The sequence below is a fragment of the Anthonomus grandis genome, chromosome 8 (assembly GCF_022605725.1).
Source record: "Anthonomus grandis grandis chromosome 8, icAntGran1.3, whole genome shotgun sequence".
Classification (NCBI taxonomy): Eukaryota; Metazoa; Arthropoda; class Insecta; order Coleoptera; family Curculionidae; genus Anthonomus; species Anthonomus grandis.
Genome location: NC_065553.1, coordinates 11,531,854 through 11,554,491, shown reverse-complemented (window position 1 = coordinate 11,554,491; position 22,638 = coordinate 11,531,854). Strand labels below are relative to the sequence as shown.

The following is a 22,638-nucleotide window of genomic DNA, read 5'->3' as shown; positions in this document are numbered from 1 at the left end:
ACAAAATATATAATAGATCGTCTGAAGTAGTTTTTTTTGACCCATATCCAACAAAAGCAAAAATAATTCTAATGCTTTAGCACAATACACGACAACTCTTTTGCTTATCCATTATTGCTCATTTTCTATAATCTAAAGCAGCAAATATATGAAGACTGAGAGTAAAACCATTGAAATATCATAGATAAATATTAAATTATTAGGATTCTTGTCCTTTGCTGGTGAATACCGTAAGCTACGAAGATCCAACAAGTAGAAGAGGAAAATCAAAAATTAATATAAAAACTATACCGGTAATTCAAAACAAGAAAGATGAGAATTACATGTTTACAACAAGGTCTATATAATTTTTAACCAAACAAGATTGTATGAAAATGATCTTAAATGTCGGAATGATTTTAACGAGGCAAGAGGACAAATTTTAACGTATGAGGTTACGAAATCATTCTATTTGTATTAGTTAGAAAATCAACATACTTCAGGAATTTATTTTACTTAACCTTTATTGCTGATTTTCATCAAACTAGAATTCACATTAACAATTGAAAATGGAACTATAGAAATATAAAACCAATAATTTTTTAAATGTTTGGGCTTTGGTGATGAAGAGTGTAATTCATATATTCCATGTAAAGAAAAAGTCAAGACGAAATTAAAGAAAAACAATCGTCATTGTCTGAAAGCAACAACAATTTAATATAAACATTTTAATATTAATAAATTAGAATCTTGACAAAACAGGATTACCTTAAAACCACAGCATATTTAAATATTACGAAGAAATACAAAAATTATTAAGTCCAAAAATTAACTAAAAAAAAGCATTGAAATAATTGCCAGAAGGAAACAAATGAAAGAGCCATGAGTTCTACTCCTATATGTAAAGTAAATTCCACTGTCTTAAAGTTATGAATGTTTGAATAAACCAGAATTGAGAAAGAAACTTACATAAGTTCTAATTTAAGTGCCTAGTGTGACGTGATTATTGGATATTTTTAATATAAGCTTTGTGGCTGTAAATGGACTAACCTAACTTATAAGATAAGTTTGTAATATAGAAAAGTACTAAACTTCTGAAAGTACCTATCATAAATCAGTTTTTAAGCTGGAATGATAATACTGTATCTTTAGGTGAAGCTTCAAATGGTATTTATTGTAATTTGAATATTGCTTAAATAAATGCAAAAAATAAAGAAGTACATGTTAAAAATAAATATATCCTAAAATAATTTTAGCATATTTACCACTAAACCTGAGTCATCAAAAATTAAAAATAAGTGTTTCTTCAAAAGATCTCTTGTTTCCTTAAAGTAGATGGGTAAGGTTAATGATATGTTAAAATGTTAATTTATTATCTAAAAATTAACAATTTTGTATGAAAATAAAGGCCATTTAATACATTTTATTAAATATATAATTAAAAAATATTATAACAGGATTTTTTTAAATCTTTGAGAAAAGGTTTAATAAAAAGCTGTAGAAGCTTAGTACAAATAAAACGATTGGTTATACTTTCTTGTATGGTGAATATTTTTTGGATTTAAGGGTCTAGTTACAAAATTCTTAAAATAAGTTAAATATGAATGTTTAAAGCTGAATATAGAGACATTTAATCATAACTGCAAATCAACTTGATGTAAGATGATTATTTCATGTTAATCTTAAATAATTCCTGATAATTGAATTATTTAAGTTCACAGATAAAACTTCTAAAAAAATCTTTTAAACTCAAGGATGTGACGTCCTGGAAAAATTTTGGATTAGATACAAAAATTTAAGATCATTTGTAGCCTTTTTGGGGGAAATTCCAAAACACTTTTGAGGATTCTGCTGTAAATGTTTCATATTTATATACAGCAAGGGAAATATTGGGAATTACATACATGGGGACTTACATACGAAGCTCCTAATACAATTTGAATATGACAGGTTTAAAGTCGAATGTGGAGACATTTAATCATAACTTCAACTATACATAATGTTTCTTTTAAGTTATTCTTAAATAATGTGCTAGAGCATTTTTACATTAGAGAAAAATTTGAAGATAATTTTCACTTTTGCGAAGGTAATTCCAAAATAATTTAAAGAATTGTTATGAGGTTTTCATATAAAGCTATAGGGCCTATATTACGAACATAACGCGTGAAAAAGTATAGCTTTTGTAGATTGCATAGAGTTAAATGGAGATTTATTGAATATTAATATTGAAATTTTTATCTTCTGAAAAATGTCCAAGCTCTGCTGAAGTATATATAAAAAAGTATTCATCCTTGATTCTTATTATTTTATTTTCTTTCCTGATTCAAAATCAATTATTCTCCTTCCAGGATAATTATAATACCTACCCGGTTCAGCAGAAAGAGCCGCGAATACAAAATTCTTGATGGCCCATAAATTTACCGCTTGATAGATGACAGTCCAACATCAACCGGATCATGATGGACCGGCTGGATCGCCTTTTGTTTTCGTTTTCGGCCATCCTGCCTTTTTTTGCCCCATTTAAGTGCGTCAAAGGGTATTAAGTATTCGGTTTTAATAGACTTTTGAGAAAATTCATGACATCTACTTTTTTATAATAGCCGAATATACTACCAACTGTTTCAATACCTTCACAGTCGTTTTTTTTAAACCTCCTGTGTTATATTTAACCACGTCATTGTGCTCTTTATAGTCCCGATTTCTCATCGAATTACCATTAATAAGATTCTCAAATATAGGAACACGAACAACAAAAGCAAACCTTGTGCTTCCGAAATGGGATTTACATTATTTAATCGACTCTAAAATCGAATTCTGGTCTTCGTTTCCGATTCGGACATTAAAATTTCAAAAGTGGATCTTCTTTGAAAAGGTTTTTAATCAAATGCGTATTAGGAATTCAGTCGACTGAGACCAAAAAATAAAGTTAGAAACAACTGATTTTATTAAATGACGTATTATTAAATAACACTGATGCAAGAAAATTCCTTGAATCCAGATGGTATGAAGTAAGCAAAAAATATGACAAAAACCAAAAAAAACTCTCAATACAATTAATATAAAATAAATGATATAAAATCCAAATATAAAAACCAGTATTTTATGTTTTTTATGCGTGATACAAATCTGATGGCAAAAGGCGTAAAGAAATCAATTTCCAAATGTCATAAAGTATTACGCCGACAAACTTGTACTGATAATAAGCCCTAAATGCGCCATATATAATGACCGGACGACTCATATAAGAGGTCATAATTTTGATATGGTATTTCTGATGACCTGCTCGTTATGGATTCCTCGCATACCGTAACATCAAGGTCTTAGTTTATGAGCTTTTATTTGGATTAAGGAAAGAATAGGGCAATTTTTTTGAGTGGAGGGGCAGAGGTACACTAATTTTTTGGATTAATTTAGGTAATCTGGGAATTTTAAGGGAACTTAAAAAATTAAATTTATTTATAAAATAAACCAAATATAAAATAGTTATCAAGTTTAAGAAAGTCGCTGAACGGAAGACTTGCAAAAAAGTATTTTATACACTGAGATATAAAATATAAATTTAAGAAGAAATGAATATTATAACATTTTAGTAAAAGGTAATTATTGTACCAAATATATAAAACAAAGTTATATATTTTCCTTATTTTAATACAATATGTTAGTTGAAATTAACTTGTTGAACTTCTATTAAATATTGAGCGTAAAAGTAATTTGAATATAACTGCTTATTTTAACTAGAGGATTCAGTTTTAACGTGTTTTCAATTTTCTATCAAATTTACTTATTTTATAAAGTTTTGCATCATTTCGTTTTTATATGAAAAAACTATTTAGCATCCGCAATTTTGTATAGACTTATTTATCAATTTTTAATTCGTATTTGACACATATTGGCGCCCAACAAAAATGTTGCAAGCAAATTTTTTTAGTTACTAGTGGTTTTACTAAAAGAAGGCCACTCTCAAAGGTTTGTGGCTAATAGAGTTGGGGTTTGGCAAACTGATGTGTCACGCACTAAAAATCGTTATACCCAGAATAATTCTCTTCATCATAGAGCGATAGAAGGCGTGTAACTAATCAACAACAGAAGTGTTATATTCACTTAACCATCCGAAGAAACTTAATTAGGCCAATACCAGCACTCCAAAGAGATATGAATGATGCTTTAGGAATTCAAATACCTGTCTCTACATTGTCAAGGCGACTATTAAAAGTACCTCGATTACAACCTGAGCACAAAATTTGTCGACTACAGTACATACAACAGTAGATACTTTACGTGTAATATTTTTAAGCCCGGTGATTTTTTGATAGTCATTGAATGCAGGTATGAAGGAAGCCAACACGACTTGCTCATACATACCTCGTACTACTTTGACAGGAGGAAGTAGTGAAGACTATCATGTCTAATGATCGCACAAGATTAATTTATATATTAAGGGCACAATAACTAATGACAAATACATGAGGAAGATTCTACGTCGGACTATGGCGACAAACTAATGAGGCTTTTTTATGGATAATAACGCCCGACGTCACCGTACCAAAGCTGTAAATGAGTATCTGGAATCAAAAGGCATCAATCGTTTGGACTGCACTATCGCCAGACATGAATCCCATTGAACATTGTACTTTCTAGGTCGGTGACAGCATGCAGAACCTACCTAGCACTATACAAAAGCTTGTTTATATTGCTCGGGAAGAATAGCACAATATTCGTCAACAGCATACATATCTCCGATACGAATACATTCTTTTACAAGGATTGTAATTGTTTTTTTAATATATGAACAACTCGTTAACAAAATGTAAATGAAAATTTAGCTTTAAATCAAAGTTTTATTATACATTCTACACATTTTTTTCGAACCATGTATATAGGTGAAGAGCTAAATTTTGAAAATGAACAAGCTAATTATAACATCTAAGAGCTTTGTCCATCAGTATATTGTTTTATATATTATTTAATATGAAATCGTGTTCAAAAAGAACAGAAAATTTTATACTTTCATAATTTAGAATACCTTTTTTGCTCTAAAATTTTTATAGTACTGTTTAAGAAATACCAGCAAAAAAAAACCTTTGGGCTAAAATAGTAGCTCTAAAAGTCTAATATATTTTAATAACAAAATATTTATTTTATTATTAATTTTCCATACAAAAACTCTCTTGACACCTCGAAAACCGTAATAGAGGTATAAAGTAAGGTCAGTTAAATTAAGGCGATATTGCACAATTTAATGCTGCCTAAAATTTAAAAAAAGCTATTATTTTCAGAGGTGTTTAAAAAAATAAAATTGAAGATTTTTTTTTATTACTAAGTCATAGAGTAAAATAAATGACATTTTTTTAAAGCCACTTTTCTCGCCCTATATGATGGTGATCGAAATGATATTTTGTCTTTTAACAGCCATCAATAAACTTGTTTTTTTGTCATGGATAGCATATTATTATATACAAGCTTAATAAAGGTATTTTAATTAACTAAAAAATTATATATCACATTTGCAGATCCAACAAATATTTTAGGTTCATAAAACCTCTATGAGAAAGAGAGAGTTTGGCTCAAAATGATTTAATTAAACAAATGTAAACCATTATGGCATACAGGCAAAAAATAAGTCATAAAAAATATTATTTATTTTGTTTTACAGTTTTAAATAATATTAGAAAAAAATTAAATGAAAAAAAAATTTCAAATTTCCGATTTTTAAAATTTTAGACTGTATTTTAATAAGCATTAAATTAAGCAACATTGCCGTAATTTAATATACCTTGTATCCTTGTATTATAATTTCCGAGATCCCAGTGGGTAACTGTGAACAATGATACATTTCGGAAAGTATACCCTATACTTAATAAACATCTTGTATATTTCCATAAAATTATTTCCACAACGTTAAAAAACGGACAAAAAAAAACTATTAAAATTAAAAAAAAAAAAAACAAAAGGTAAAATATTTTCTTTGAGTTACGCCTCTGAAAATACATGTACCAACTGAACCAAAAAATGTTAAGCTTTTATAACTTCTAATACGAATCTGAGTAAAACCATTTTCCAACTAAAAGCCTATTGTTTACATTGTGTTTAAAAATAATTGCGTATACGGTAGACAGTTGTTAAACCTCTTATGTATAATTATTTAATTATAATTGTAATGAAACCTTGAAATTTGTTAACTGGGATAAAACTACATATTATTATAATATGGTTTGTAAAGTTGCTTGTTAAAAAAAACACACACATAAATAAAGTCAATTAAAAGGTATTTATTTAGTAATCCAAAAATAATAATTTATCATCACTATACACAACTAAATTTTTTTCAGCCACTGTGTATAATATATACTAAAAATAGTAAAGGCCGCTATCTTACAAATCTACTAGGAACTTAACATACTTTTTTATTTTAAATATTTATTACATTATGTACAGTTAGACCTAATTAAAAAGCAAGTCTCTGAATATAAAGAAAAAATATCACATTTTAGTTTCAATATTATTTGAGATATTGACCTACAGGCGAAGCTTGTTATGAATGACATTTATTATATAATAATTTTTACTCTGTTCAAATTTTAAGAGAATAAGCAATAATTAATAAATATATACAGAGTATACAAAATATTTACAAAGTCTTATTTAAAAGTTGCGAGGTAAACGTTTTCTTAAAATTTGAATAGATTCTGGGCTAGGTTTCTTCAGTGACATTTTAACCAGTGCACACTTATTCGAGATAAGGCTTAGTCTCTAGATAATCACATTTTGGGTAAAACCACTTCTCTCACGGATTGGCTTCTTCACACTTAGAACCAGAGAATATTGATCAAATACGTTAGCCTGAAAGAAAACGAAAACAAAAATTGAAAAACAAAATAAAAGCAAACAATAAAAAACATATAAAAACACAAAATGGCTAAAAAATATAGTATGTGTATAAGACAAAACGAAATAAATGATATACAAGCAACAACCCCCTACAAAAAAAACAAACAAACAAAAATGTGAAATGGACAAAACAATACAAAAAAAATAAAATGTATATATTTTGTTTGTCCACTTACTAGCTGCAATTTTTCAAATAAACACTGTTGTCACTTTTGTGGTTATTTATTCTCAGAAACGTAACCAAACAATGTTTCAAATAAACTCTGTTAATTATAATAAATAATAAAGTTTTATGGTTTAACCTGGCAGATAACAAATAAACTTAATAACCCTTAAGACAAAAAAATCCGTACAAAGATGGGCCAAAAAGAAATATCAGATGCATAATTCGGCAATTTTCTCAAGAAAAGCGAGCGCTCAATTCCCGCTTAATAACCCCTCGAAAACCTACAAAGCAATCGAAAACTCCTATTTATCCCGAAAACAGGCAATTTCCGCCCCCGTATACCCGTAGAAATGAGAAATATGAATTAATATTTCATCCCCCCTATTGTATTTTCCCATATTATGAATTGGTAATGTGGCGAAGTCCTATACTGAGCTTATGTGTACGTGTTTCCCTTTTCACGTAATTTTTTTCGTTAATAATTGATCACCACACATCCAAACTCTGTAGGTTTTTCGATTTTCCCAACAATACTTGAAAAAAACCCAATGTGTCCTCTGATTAAAATTCTTTACGTGGCCCTCATCAAAAATTTCCAATTTCCACATCGGATCCAATCTTAAAAAGACCGAGGGCCGCTCTCCGTTCTCCTGCTTTTCCGCTTTAGGTATCCAATGAATAATAAACGAACGCGTAGCGCGCCCTCTATTTTCCGAGGGGTAGTTAATTATGACGTTTCAGAATGATAAATTACCTGGACCTGATAAGGATATATAAGAAATTCTGGACGGTATTGTTCTTGAGAAAAATGAAAAAGTTAGGGTGCATTGACTATTAACTGATATAGAGTGAAATTGAGCACCTTGGATAAACAGGGTCGGTGTAAATTCGGTATGGGCGATGGAATATTGGTTGTTTTACTGTAGAGAAAGTTTGGGAAATAAATTATTTAATGTTATTTTATAGACTAGGGAAAAAGCATATCTGAAAATATATTAAGAAATGTTAAATTTAACTACAATGTTTTTATATATTCTACTGATTTTTTATAGTATATATCCTACCTGAAATATGTTTTTTTATTAATTTACTTTAAAAACCATTACCTAAAAATACAGTTTTTTTTAAATAGCTAAAAAAAAATTTAATACATATTACCTGATTTAATCTAAAGAGCAAAATTGGAATAAAATACAGTAGAGCATCATATCCAATTAAGTTATGCCTAGACACAGCCTAATTGTGCATGACAAATAAATTATTAATAATTGAATATTTTATTAGAGTTCAAAAACTTTATTAATTTTGTTAATGCATACAGCTAAAATAAATGATATGGAAAACATACCTCAAAATAAATGTAAGTTGCCTATACTATACATTTAATTGAAATAAGTTCCTCGAGTAATTTATTTATTTTTATGCTGTCGGTCAAAATCGATAAAAATGTCTCTAATTTTATGATTATAAATATTAAGGTGTTAAAGTTAAAAAAAGAATTTCTTAGCATTATATTAATTTTTAAAAAGACATTCAATAATCCAATAATTAGTTTTGATGACACTAAGAATTTGCTAATATTTGAAGTTTGCCTTAAGTCAATAAAAAATTTAAGATTGACATTTTGTAATTATATAGTAATATTTTTTTAAATATTGATAGACTCTTCAATTTTGTATAGTAGATAATACTAAACTTGTTAAATTGGATCTAAAACTTCTTACAAAAATAAAAAAAAAAGATGTGAATCATTTTTTGTGACCTCAGTTTGTAATCTTGCTTAATTTTTTTTTTGGATATAGGTAAAAAAAAATTACTTTGGACAATAATTGATTTATATATTTTAGTCGACGGTTCGATTTACATGAGCTCATTTTTAGACCTATAAAAGATACACAAAAATAAAATTAGAATCATACATTCTGGCACAGTTACAAAGGTTAATTTTTCACACACAGTAAGAGTAACAATTAATGCTTAATTAAAAATAACTCCTCTTCAGTCTACTTTATGTTTTTGCATCAAATTAATTTTTTAAGTTTTTAAATTTAAAAACCAAAAGGTTAAAAATAGATAAATTGAGAAACATTTTATCAAAATGAAAATACTACATATATACTTACACATATTGTAGATCATCTAGGTTAACAATAATAAGCATAAAGATTTATAAGATTTGCGTGATTTGAAAATTTTTATTTTTTGTCTATATGACTGTATACTTTTCCTAAAAATTTATAACTACATGGACCTTATCAGTGCTTTACTCTTGACTATATAAAAAATTGATAAGAACATCATCTGCTTGACAGATAATTGTCTTACAGCTATCGTCAAAATCCATCTCCCAAGGTAGATGTTTAAAAAAATTTTAAAAATCTACACCACGAGAATCCTATAAATTTTTGTACTTATTATGGTTTTAATAAAGACGATCTCCAATATAGGTTAGTGCATATGCAATATTTTTATTTTGATAAAATGTTTTTTATATTATCTGTATCTTAAACCTTTTGGTTTTCAAATTTAAAATTTTTTTTTTTTTAATTTAAGGTGAAATTTACTCCTTAATATTCAATTTTTCACAAGAATTAATTTGATTTGAATACTTAAATTAGACTGAAGAAAACTTACTTTTAATTAAGCATTAATCATTAATTTTTTTGTGTGCGAAAATTTAACTTTTGTAACTATGCCAGAATGTATCATTTTATTTATGTTTTTGTGTATCTTTTACAGGCCTTAGAATGATTTCATAGAGATCGAAGTCTCGACCAAATAATAAATACCGATTATCTAAAGTAGTTTTTTTTTAACCCTTATCCAACAAAAAATAATTAAGCAAGATTAAAAAAGAAGTTTTTTTTTTCAAATAATATCCTCTAGAGAATTGTTGTTAAATTTTATTTTAACAAAATTAATTTGACTTTTTATTTTATTTTTATGGATCGAGCTGAATTCAAATTTTATATAATTTCCTATCGTGTACAATTAGATTATGCCAAAGTATAACAAATTTATAGGATAACACTCAGTTGTATAATCCATATTTTGAAAAATTAATAATTATTTAATTACCTTTTTTAACATGAAAGTAGTACCTCACCAGTCAAAATAATGATATGGAAAAAATACTCAGAAATAAATGTAAGCTGCTTATACTACACATTTAGTTAAGTTCTCCATATAATTTATTTTATTATCTTATATTTCTATAAGCCAATAATTAATTTCAATGATATTAAAAAAATACAAATATTTAAAGTTTTACACCTGAAGTAAATAAAAACAATAAAGTTTTGAGATTGACATTATATAATTATATAGTAATATTTTTAAAAATATAGATCGATCCTTCAATGTTGTATCTAATTTGCAAATTTGATATTATTTTTAGACCGTAAATAATATTTGTAAAATTGGATATAAAATTTTTAGCAAAAATTAAAAAAGGATGAAAATTATTTTTCGTGCCCTTAGTTTGTGAGCTTGTTTAATTTTTGTTTTGTTAGAATAGATAAAAAAAAACCACTTCAGACGATCAATTTATATATTTTGATCGACATTTCGATTTTTATGAAATCATCCTTAGGACTCTTCTGGCATAGTTATAAAAGTTTAATTTTCACACACAGTATGATTAATGCTTAGTTAAGTGGTCTGATTTGCATGTTTGGCAACAAATTAATTATTTTAAAGAATTGATTATTAAGGTATAAATCACAACTAAAAAAATTTGAATTTTACAGATTTTATAAACCTTTTAAATTTGATTTGCCTTAATATTGCCTACACCTTAATAATCAATTCTACAAAGGAATTAATTTGATGCAAAATACTTAAATAAGACTGAAGAAAACTTACTTTTAATTGAGCCTTATTTATGATTTTTACAATTTGCGGACATTTAACTTTTCTAACTATGCCAGAATATATGATCATCTGAAGTAGTTTTTTTTTATCTATATCCAACAAAAAACAATTGAGCCAGATTAAAAAAAAATAATTCAAATGCTATCCCCTAGGGAATGTCTCAAAAATTATTCAAATAAAACTAATTTGACTTTTTATTTTAACTTTAATAAATCAAGCAAAATTTAAATTTTCGATCGTGTCCAATTAGATTATGCATAATTGTACCACAAAACTCTCGTATAATAATTCATATTTAGGCAAATTATCAATAATTTAGTTTAAATTTTTACATGAAAATAGTACCTGATGAAGCATTCTAGGATATATATTTAAATTTAGTAAATTTGATCTTTGATCGTAGCAAATGGCAAAACTATCCAAGGGTAGGTCATACCTTGCAAAAAATTGTTTAATATTACTAAATTTGTTAATTATAATAGAACTTTTAAAAAACTTCCTTTTATTAGATTGTGAACACCGGTTTAAATTAGAAGGTTGGTAAAAACAACATGCAACGTCAGTGTCGATAAACCAATAAACAAGAACCAAAAATCTTCCATGTATCCCATGCGTCTCGTAAAAAACTCATCCAAACCAGTCGGTTGCACGTACAATTCAATAAATCCGCTTTAATAGATCCCGACTACTACTCGAGCTGCTTTTGAGAAAACACAAATCAAGAAAAACAATAAAACGAGCAAAAATTGCACAATGTATGCCGGTCACGGCGCGCGAAAAGAGGACAGAAGTAAGGGAGTGCGAATGTGCGGGAGCGAGTAGACGTGTGAAAAGGGGCGGGGCTCGCGGCCGGGAGATTCATTCTACTTTTGCAATAAAACAAAGATCGGGTTCCTATAGCTACCGCATTACGCCACGCCATTGGTCCACGATACTCGATTATAAAAGTTGTACTCTTTAACAGTGTGCAATGTTTTTGTCACGGGGTTTTATAGCCTTTTTTTTGTTCTCCCGGAATTTCATTTTAAAGTTGCCCCGTTTGTTCTTCTCGGTTTGAGAATTTTTAAGTCTCTATTATAGTAGGGACTCTTCTGACTCTTCGTTTCTTTTCTTCGGGGTTGGTCCTATATGTTTACGAGACGACACGTTGATCTGTTAGAATTTTGAGTACGTTTATTTTGATATTTATGATTAGGCAGAAATTTGTTAAGGCCCATGCTTCTGCAAATTTAATTTAAAAAAAAATTGTTTATCCGCTAATGCAAGAAGATAATGGCACTTTGTTCCAGGTAAGACAAAAAATAGTAACTCGAAGAAATAGTCATTTTTTGCTCAAAGAGACTAGTAAATCAAACTCATAATATAAGAATAAAATGTAATAAATCTAAAGATGACACGTATTTCGTCTGTAATAGGCATCATCTTTCTTCTGTAAAGAAGAAACAGAGAAATAATAAGCCTTGCGAACCTAATTTACACTAAAATTATAAACTAATAACTAAGTGCATACTTTGCGTATGCGCTAATAAAAAAGAGAAACAAATACACAACACTTCATGTTCCAAGTCCAGGGTAAAAACTAAAAGCTAATAAAATAGAATGGAGGCTAGTTATCACATATTAAAAATATAAACGGAAAAAATTAGGTTAGTTTTAAAGCCAAAAAAATAAAATAAAGAATATATGAAACTTGAAAAAAGGCTTCGAGTGTCGAATGTAAGTGGGGTTTAAAATTAAAAATATCTTTCACACAGTTGAGCACTTGACTTTTCTTGGCTTTTGTTATCTCCAATTTTTCTACAAGGTCCAACTTAATACATGACACTTATATAATACTTTCACATTCTCATGTATGGTAATAGAATGTCTTACAGATAGCAGATGGTTTGGAGTCTTCATGTTTGTTGTGCTCCAATACCCATGTTAGTTGTCTTTCTTGTCCTAAAGTGGAATTTTAAAAACTCTAAAAACTAAAGAAACTACTGAAAGCAGCAAACTTATGTGAATAGTTTATGGTGAATTTTCACATAAATTTGCTGCTTTCAACAATGGAGAAAATGCCCAATGATCAAACAAAAGTGTGTATCTGTTAGGGGAGACTAACAAAGAAAAAATTAGAAAGTTAATTTAGCTTAACTTAAAAAATCTCTAGTGTCAGATGGTATACGCTCAGAAATTCTTCAGGAAGTATGTACAGAGGTAAAAAAAGTTCTTTGTTACCTCATTAACTTGAGTTTTCTTTTGAGTACTTTTCCAAATATTACAAAAAAAGGCAAGATAAAGCCTTTATATAAAAATGGATCAAAAAGCAGACTTGGCTACTATAGACCAATATCTTTAATCTCAAACATCTTAAAAATATTTCAAAGTATTATTAAAGGCCACTTTTACTGGCAAAATATATAACGCATTGAACTATAAAAAACCATCTCTTTGCATATTTGTCGACTATAAAAAAAAAACTAGATCAAGTCAGCATCAGAGGCAGGGCAGTGCATACAATTTGCTTGAAAATTATTTAAAACATAGAATCTAGTATGTTCTAGTTGTATCTAGTATGTATCTAGTATTTTAATTCCGGAAAAATTTGGTTGCATGTAAAAAATATTGCAGAGGCAAATCTCAATGAAATTTTTGAATGATTTCGAAAGAACAAGTTAACCCTTAACCAGTCTAAAACCAAAAAATACGTTTCTTTTAATTGAAGTCTAAATTTTAATTTTTAGGGACATCTGTACAGAAAGTATTAGTTGGATCTTTATTCAGGAGTAGAAAGTCGTCAAAATTAAAAAATGCAAAACTGTTTCTATGCAAGTGGCCGTCTTCATAAGAATTAGACAGGAGACATTGTCAGTTTTAGTGACAATTAAATCATTAGATTTTATTTTGTCTTTTAACGACCAATACTCTGGTTATGAAAGGAAATTATCTCAAGATTTCTTATTAGAAATGTCAGTAGCATTCGTAAGGCGTATTATTTCTGTCTCTTCTTAACAGAAGATCTGATAATACCTACTACAGGCGAAATACCTGTCATATTTTGACTTTGTATTCAATATATGTGAGACCTATGACTTATTATGATAATATTTTATTATTATCAATTATCGGTATTAGTTATTTCTTAAATAAATATTATAAAGTAAATACAGTATCTTTTATGTCATCATTAAAAAAATTTAAAAATCAGGAAAAATTAGTTTCTTATATACATTTTTCCCAAACAATATCAAGAAAATTAATTTTTTTTATTCTCTTAATAATTATTTTTATAAAGCGATTATAAAATACTGGACGATTATTCTTAAATCAAATATTACAAAATACCTTATTATAGTAACCTAATTAAATCTAAAAAGGAAAATGTGTTAAAATGCAAGGGTTTAATCATTTAATAAAAACTGAACATTATAATTAAATATAAACAGTTTTTTTGCCCAACGTCTTATGCATTAATAATTATCTTTTTCAAAATTCAATTTCTGTTAAAAATCAATCATTTTTAGGAACATATTACATAAAATCTGCAAAAAAGCATATTTGCAAAAGAAGCACAGAAATAGCAACTATTTCAACATTATTTTTATTTGAGGTTATATTTTAAGATATGTAGAACAAAAGAAAAACAAATTAAAACCCAATATAAAAACCTTTACTGATACAAGTTTTAATAAACATCAGGACTTATGATTTCGTTTCTCCCTATGGTACTAAAATAAATTATTACATAAATTAAAAACTATACAAAACGTCTTGATAACACTCGATTACTTGGATTGCATTAGATAACTAATACCTAAAGACAACTTTTCTTTTATTTTAATTTTTATACTTTATTAAAATTTAGATAAGCACCCTAAAGTGGTGCAACTCATTACAGTAACGTAACGTTAAAATATATGCAACTAAACCTCCCTACTATATTAGTTATGGATCGCGTCTTTTATTATTGGCAGTGTATTTTACTGCCGATCGACCGGGGCAATAAATAACTTTTTTGCAATTAACATAAAACACAATGGGCCTCGCTCATATGCATGTCCTGTGTTATTAAAATTACATTTCGTATTGGTCATTGTTACTGTCAATTCTTTTTTTATGTTTCTCTTCTGTCTCTCCCAGGCCTTGTTGAATCGATAATTGGACGATATTTTTGACACTCCTTTCTCGATTGATACTTATTCAATTGTCATAGCGCGTTTTATGCGTAACCTCACCTCCTGTATTACCACTGCATATGTGAAGCAAGAAAAAAACGATCAACTGGACAGTTTTACCTACCCAAATTAAACAAAGACCTTTCTGATCATTTTTCGTAGAATCTTACCTTTACTCAAGCTTTAAATATCTCTTGTTTTGTCCAAAAATGTGCAAACAAAACAGCTGTTTACATTACCGACTGATTGATAAGCTATTTTCAGGTAGAAAAATGCCTACAACCCAAAAGAACAGTGTGTGTTTTTCGATTTGCCTTACACCTGGGCAGGATTATAGTTTTGAACAATAGAATTCAGAGGACCCGGTAGATTTTTTCATTAATAAGTTCTTTTGTATTTTTAGTTAGAGAGCGGATAAAGCTCGTGATGTGTGGAATTACTGTGACACATTTTTAAAATGCTCATGATTCCATTTTGCTAACCAAAATCATCCAATCGTAGTAAATTTTATTCATCACAAGCCGAAGTTTTGAATGATTAAAAAAATACCACACGTACAAAGTCTACGAAATAAATCTTAATCACTAAAATATCGCCTTCACCGTTAAAACTTATAAAACTACTAAATTTAATGAACACAACATAAAACTCACCATTTGCTCCAAACATCGCATGATGCACGTACTGGTTCTGAACTCCAAAATTAGAATTGTTCCCCAAGGCATAGAGCTGTTGAAACAAACTCTCCGGACTCTCTTCTTGCTCTGCAGCTTTTGTATTTGGAACCTGCATACCGGCCATCTGCAGAAGCTGAAGATGAGTGTTGTTGTTTAGCTGGTTCTGTTGCTGGCTAGGTGAATGTTGCATATTATGGCTATTTGCCCCCTGTAAGTTTGTAGTAGAGTCAGCACTGATTGTCCCAGGACCAGCTGGGAGCTGTGGCACTTGAAACTCATTTCCTTCCTGACAGTCCTTATTTTGTTGCGATTCTATATGCACGCGCACGTTAGCAATATGGCTTTTAGTAAATATATGGTCTTGAATCGAATATTTATGAGAGTATTTAAAGTTGCAATACTTGCAGTCTTCTGGTAGTAACGGATTTTCATTTTCAGTCTGTCCTAAGACTTTTTGCAAGGCTATTTTACCCTTTTTTTCTTTCGCACGAGCATTCTGGAACCAAACCTGAATAACACGTTTCGGTAAACCGATTTCCTTGCCCAAACTTTCACATTCTGCCATGGTGGGCGTTTTATAATCGTGAAATAGCGACTTCATAATTTTAACCTGTACAGAACTCATCTGGGTTCTATATCGTTTATTTCCGGTTTGAGACCCACCGGACGAATTGAGTCGCTGGGTGTTACTTTGAGTGCTGCTCGCTGGAGAAGTAGGATTGCTTTCATCATCTATATATTCGGTAGTTTCAGACATTGTATCACTTTGTTCTTGTTCATGTTCGCGTTCATCGCATAACGAACGCTCACTAAGATCTGTTAAAGGACCTGGATCGCAAAGCCCTCCATGTTCCATGGAGACTTTCATAGGTCTAGATAAGTCGACTGGTTTTGATAAATCTAGAGGGATTTCTCCGCCTTCACCCTTTTCTGTTTTAATTTCACTCTTGTCTCCATTAGAAGATGTGGCATGATGTTGCAGCTCATTAATATACCGCTTCATACTTTCCTCGTAATATTTTTTAATAGAGTTTTCCATGTCAGGATGCAACGCTGGAAAAAGTGAGGGCATCAAATTCGGGTTTTGCTGCTGAAATTTATTCTCACTACCGCCCGAAAGACTCGGGGCACTTTCAAGGCTGACCTCCTCGTCTGGCAAAGCATCAATGTTAATTTCACCTCGTGCACATTGATCAGCATGTTTAGTAGTCAAGTGAGACTCTAGGGCACTTTTGACTTTAAACAGAGCGGGACAAAAAGGACATCTCTTGTTGATCACCTGAGCATGTGCTCGAAATTGCCCCTTTCTCTCTCTAGCTCGGGTATTTTGAAACCAAACTTGCACAACTCTTTTTTTTAATCCTACTTCCCTGGCAATGTTCTCCAGCATTTTTCTGGAAGGGTTGCTTTCAATCTGATATTTTTGGTATAGGTAATCTAGCTGTTCTGGCAAAATAGTCGTTCTAAGCCTTTTGTCTTTAGGTTGATCCGAGGTGTCACTTTCTGCGTCACCAAACTCCTCCATTTTACGTTTTTGACCGGTAACATTATTCAGCATATTAATTAAAGGATGTGGAACATTTTGATTACCTTGCATCTGATTATTTTGCTTAGAAATGTCTCCAAGGTTGGCATTAAGTTGCTGAAGCTGAGCGTGTTGCTGAAGTATCCCAAAAGGGCTATCCGGGGGGTAACTGGGAAATAAATTTGGATTCATCAAATGAACGAGCTGATGCTCGCGCCAAAGTTCAAATCTGGGAAATACCAAATTACATTTGTCGCATTGGAAGGTACCCTCTTTAGTTTCTGAAGGAGTTGGTGACGTACTGGGAAAATTTCCTTGTGACGGAGTTGGGGTGGTGGGAGCGGCAGGCTGTGTAGGGCTCATAGCCTGGATACTCGAGCTTTGATTAGATGTCGTCATAAGGTTTTGCGGCTGATTTTGCATTTGTTGTTGTTGATGGTGATTCGGTTCAACAGTGGTGCTTGAGTTTGAGTCTTCTGAGCTTAAAACAGCGGCAATTTGGGCGGCGGCAGCTTGAGCTTGCGCACTACGTTTAGCGTCTTCTTCTTTAAAACAATGAGTTTTTTGATGTCTGATTAATTCATAGTAACGTTGGAATACTAGTAAGCATTTTTTGCATTGGTAGTTTAGGCCTGGGGTTCTTTGAAACCGGTTAGCACCACTTTCGTCGATACCTGGGGCAGGCTCTACTGCAGGCTGGTTTTCGTAAACCTTTCTTGCTTTTTGTCTAGCGTTTTGAAACCAGACCACGATAACACGAGGACTTAGGTTTAGTAATTTTGAAAGATATTCAAGGTCGTCATCTTTAGGATATGCGTTGTTCTCAAAAAACTCTTGCAGGACCTTAATTTGATAGTCAGTAAATCTGGTTCTGTTAGCTCTTTTGCCAGTGGAGCCATTGCTGCCTTGGCTATTGAAATCTCTATTCGGACTTAGGCATCTATTGGGGGTCATTGGCAACATTCCTTGTAAGTTGTTTGGATTTGGAAAGTTTTGCTGATTAATTTTTGGTGGTGGAAGCATTGGACTAGTTAAGCCATGATGCGAAGACATGCCAGCTAGGTTTAGAGTGGGGGTACTTGTAGTTAGTGTGTCACCTAATTGTGATGCAATAATGGATGTAAGGCTTAAGTTATTCGGCGTGGTGGGCTGAGAAGAAACGTTAATACTTTCTGTGGAAGCCACTGAGGTTGCTGGACTCTGCGGGGGCTGTAGGTTTGGGGGAAGGTTAAAGAAGCTTTGCGCTCTTTCTTCCAGAGATTCATTATGTGGCTTTTGAATTTCGAATTTTTGATGGTGTTGTTCATCGCTCGGTTCCTCTTTAATTTCCTTTTTTATTTCGGGAGTTTGGAGATGCATTTGTATTGGTGAAATTGACTCTTTGCTCTTGTTTGTTTCATCTGAGCTACTACCAGAAGAGCTGTTTAAAGGCATCACCTTGGCTTCTCCAGTTTTTTCATATTCTTCCAGATTTAAAGTCGTCGAGGGAGGGTTGTTAAAATTATAAGGGCTGTCTTTATTGCGCTGTCTTTCTTTGAACAAAGTGTTACGAAACCAGTGCTTAATTACTTTAGGGGGCAAACCGCTTTGATTAGCCATTTCGTGGATTTGATCTTCAGATGGGGAGTTGTTAATATCAAAGTGGGCTCGAAGAATCTTCAGCTGATCATCTGTTATGCGGGTTCTTGCACGTTTTTGGTTTGCAGCAGCATTTGCAACCTAAAAAAGTTAGAAAATTTAATTTAATTTTATAATGTAAATTACATATCATATTTATACAATTCCTATCTGCTAATGTTAATGATTTTAATGTAACACTTTCAATTCCTCACATAAAACGATATGAAGCGAAGACTAATAAAGTTTTTTTACGGGATAAACTTGTTTTATAGTCCATACTGTAAGGCAATTTGATATAGGAAACTGCATTAAAAACCTTTTAATCTCTGTTTTAACAAGCTGTGTGCTTTAAAAATGGTTTTATGTGTCATTTGACGCTGCTGCTTTTATATTAGTTCCTGCATTAAGACGCGATCGCAATCATTATGATGTCAATGTGGAATTTCTTACTGCATGGCTTTGATATAATTGGTTAGTTTCTAAGTGAGATTAAAATTTTGTTTTATTAGAGGATATTCAGCAAAAAAGCTAATAACTCCTTTACAGCTTAAACTGAAATATACGTACTTTACTATTAGTAGTTTTACAATGAAATTTTCTGTGAACAATTATAAAAGCGAGTCCTCAGGTAAATTTTAAAGGGACATCACGATTTCCTTTTGTAATTATCTCCAGTTATTCTTTAGACACCTGCGCCTTTTATTTCCAGCCAACTTTACGGTATCCTTTCATTTGAAACTTTGTATTATCAAAGGCCTTTGTGGCCTGCAATGGTATTGTGTTACAAATAGGGCAAGTTTTAGTTTTAATCTTTTTGGGACAAAATCCCAAATTACCTAGGCAGTGTAATAAAGGGATTTACTCTACGAGAGACTGTATATATGTAGGTTATATTACGTTATTCATAAGAAGCAATTAAAATTTAAATTATTAAACGTGACAAGTTGGCACACATTTCGAGAACAGCGTTAATTTCTATTGTGTAAGGCCAGCTTGTTATTAATACATATATTTAAATAAAATATTAGTATTGTTGAAGTAATTTAACAGGCTGCGAGAACCGATGTTTTTTCATCTTCAATGAATATGAATTTAATTAACGTATTTTGAAATAGGCTATCGGTTTCAATTGGTATATTGTATCGTTAAATTAGATTATTCGGTAGAAATTATTACTAAAAAGTATTGTAACTTTTATATAATTTAAAAATTCATTTGACGGTTTCATTTGTATTATAAATAGTAGAATTTTACGAATTTTATAGTAGAGGATTGGAGACATAATAAGATTAAAAAAAGAAGTATATAATTGCTTTTAAGGAGGCCATAAATCATACTGGAGTATAAAAAAAGTAAATTTTCAAGAAGTAATATGAATAGCAACTAAACCAGAGTTATTAATTTTGGCATAGATTAAAACTCGCCTAGAACTCATAGTCAACGTGTGTTTAAATGTAAAATAGGTTCAGTTTTAATTTTTTACCTTAGCACTAAAATGGTGAGATGAGGAAATATACTTTTTGCTTTTTTCTCTTATTTATTCTTCATTTACATGGTGTAAAAAACCTAACACGTCAAAACACGTCTCTTATCTACCATGAAACTTTCAAAAATTTTAGAAAGTTTCATGGTAAATAAGAAATGAGTGATTAATAACTAAAGAAAATTAATTATTTAATTCATCCCTTAAATAGCGTTCTGAGATAATAAAGTAAAACGTTAATCTATTCACAAAGTTTTTTTAATCAGACATATTAAATATTTTATTAAAAAATAAATATGTAAAGTGTGTAAAAAAAAAACAAACAATTTTATTAATGTTATATCGGTAGCTACATTTTATAAAGAAAAAAAGGTTTTTAGTTTTTAAAAAAATCAAAGAAAAAACGAACCAATAAATTTATGTTTTTTTGCAGTTTAGCATAAATTGTGTATTAAGTGTATTATTTAAAAATTAACAAAATAATTAACAAATCACCATTTTTGTAGCTATTCTAACATGCAGATCAAAATTTGTCACCAAGTTTTAAATAACTGCAATGACAATCTCCAAAAACTACAAATTTTGAATACTATTTATTAAAAATTGAAATCTATTTAAGATAAAATGCAAATTTACTGTTTTTTTTTTAAATTTCAACTCAACCTTTTTTAAAAAACCAGTATTTGAAACAATCTCGAAAGAATAAAACTAAAGTAAAAATAGCTGATTTAAAAAAAATAATTACATTCAATAAAAATGCTTATTAAAAAAGTAAAACTGATATTATTATATGTTCATAAAGATGACAAAACTAATCTACATAAGGTAACATTATTAAAACCAAAAATTTTTAAACAATATGCCTATAAAAATATTATTCATTATAAAAAAAGAAAATTATAATATTCTATAAGAATTAAATATACTGTAGGTCGCACCGCGATATAAATGGTCAACGGCAAGGTATAACAATGGGTTCATGTGACTCGGATCGACACAAATGGATGGCTTGTTATTTCGTAGGATAAACGTGAAACTTCCATATAAAGAGTGTTAAAGTCGAAAGTGTATCAGATGTAACCGTTATTTTATTGTTACGAAGAATTTACATCGGTCACGATTTTTAAAAAATTATTTATATCCGTTAGGAGACGTCGTGAGTCGCGGTGACCATGTGTAATTGCTTTAAATTTGTCTCCTATACTCGTAAAATATAAGCCTTGTTAATGGAGAATGGCGCGGTTTGAACTAAATAGGACCATTAACGTTTTTTTACGTAATATGTTAATTAGGATCGATAAATTTACGAGAGAACGTGTTAACGTACAAGAAAACCCAGGCCGATCGGTTTTCTAATAAAGGAGACATATAAGACATCGGGTCAGATTTGTGAGATTTTCGAGATTTATTTGATTCGGTTAATAGGCTCACGATTAACGTACACAATCCTAATAAATTGTAACAAATTGGCCGTAAATCAATTAAAGATAATTATCACAATGCAAGGCTGGATCTCACAATACGCGGCATTTAATGTAATCGGCGATTCTTTTCTTTTAACTTAAGGTATCTCGGTGTGTTGGTATTTAAAATATTTTATAATTGGTAAAGGACTGACAGGCTTTACTTACTTTATTAAATTTATGCAAAAACCTTTAATTTCTCCTATTATGTATAATTTTAATCGTCATTTTATATATTTAATTATAAGCAATTTGTTTTTGTCTTTACTGACCAAGTAAAATTATAGAATTTATCCAAAGCATATTTTAGTTAAATCATCAAAAGAAACCTTTCAATTAGCATACCCTCTTTTTAATTTTTTACATTATTTACCATATTACAAGAAAAAAAATATTATTTTACCTGGCCCCCCACACATCACCTAACAATTCTACACATTTAACGATGAGTCAAAGAAACTATTTATAAATTCACCAACGGTCAATACATTTTGGTTATTATAATGTCCTCCGTGTTTACCAGATTTTGTCTCTATTGATTTTTAAATATCGGTTGAAACCTCGCGCCTCTTGAATATTGATATTTTTTGTTATTGTTAGTGTCCCTCAATGCGTCATGCGATTTAAGTTATTAATTAAACGCACATATGCTTGATGAATTTTAATTAACATCAATACATGGCTAAAAACTAGTTAATTTAAAAAACCAAAACGGCAATATCGCATTTAATATTAAATAGAAGTGTAACATTAATATTTAATACGCAACAGACCATAACTAGATATTGTCGTTTTTTGTTTTACATA

At 30.0% G+C, this 22,638-nt stretch overlaps 1 protein-coding gene across 6 annotated transcripts in view; it reads right to left on the bottom strand.

The window, feature by feature from the left end:
* The window catches only part of LOC126739158 (zinc finger homeobox protein 3), a 234,978-nt gene that overhangs the window by 56,944 nt on the left and 155,396 nt on the right, over nucleotides 1-22,638 (bottom strand). For 5 of the 6 annotated variants that reach the window (XM_050444702.1, XM_050444703.1, XM_050444700.1 and 2 more), the window contains one exon: nucleotides 15,717-18,984. In XM_050444702.1, the coding sequence (XP_050300659.1) occupies nucleotides 15,717-18,984 (3,268 nt within the window). Of the gene's footprint in view, nucleotides 1-6,228; nucleotides 6,820-15,716; nucleotides 18,985-22,638 lie in introns of those variants that run through there. The other variant, XM_050444706.1, reaches the window with a different exon arrangement.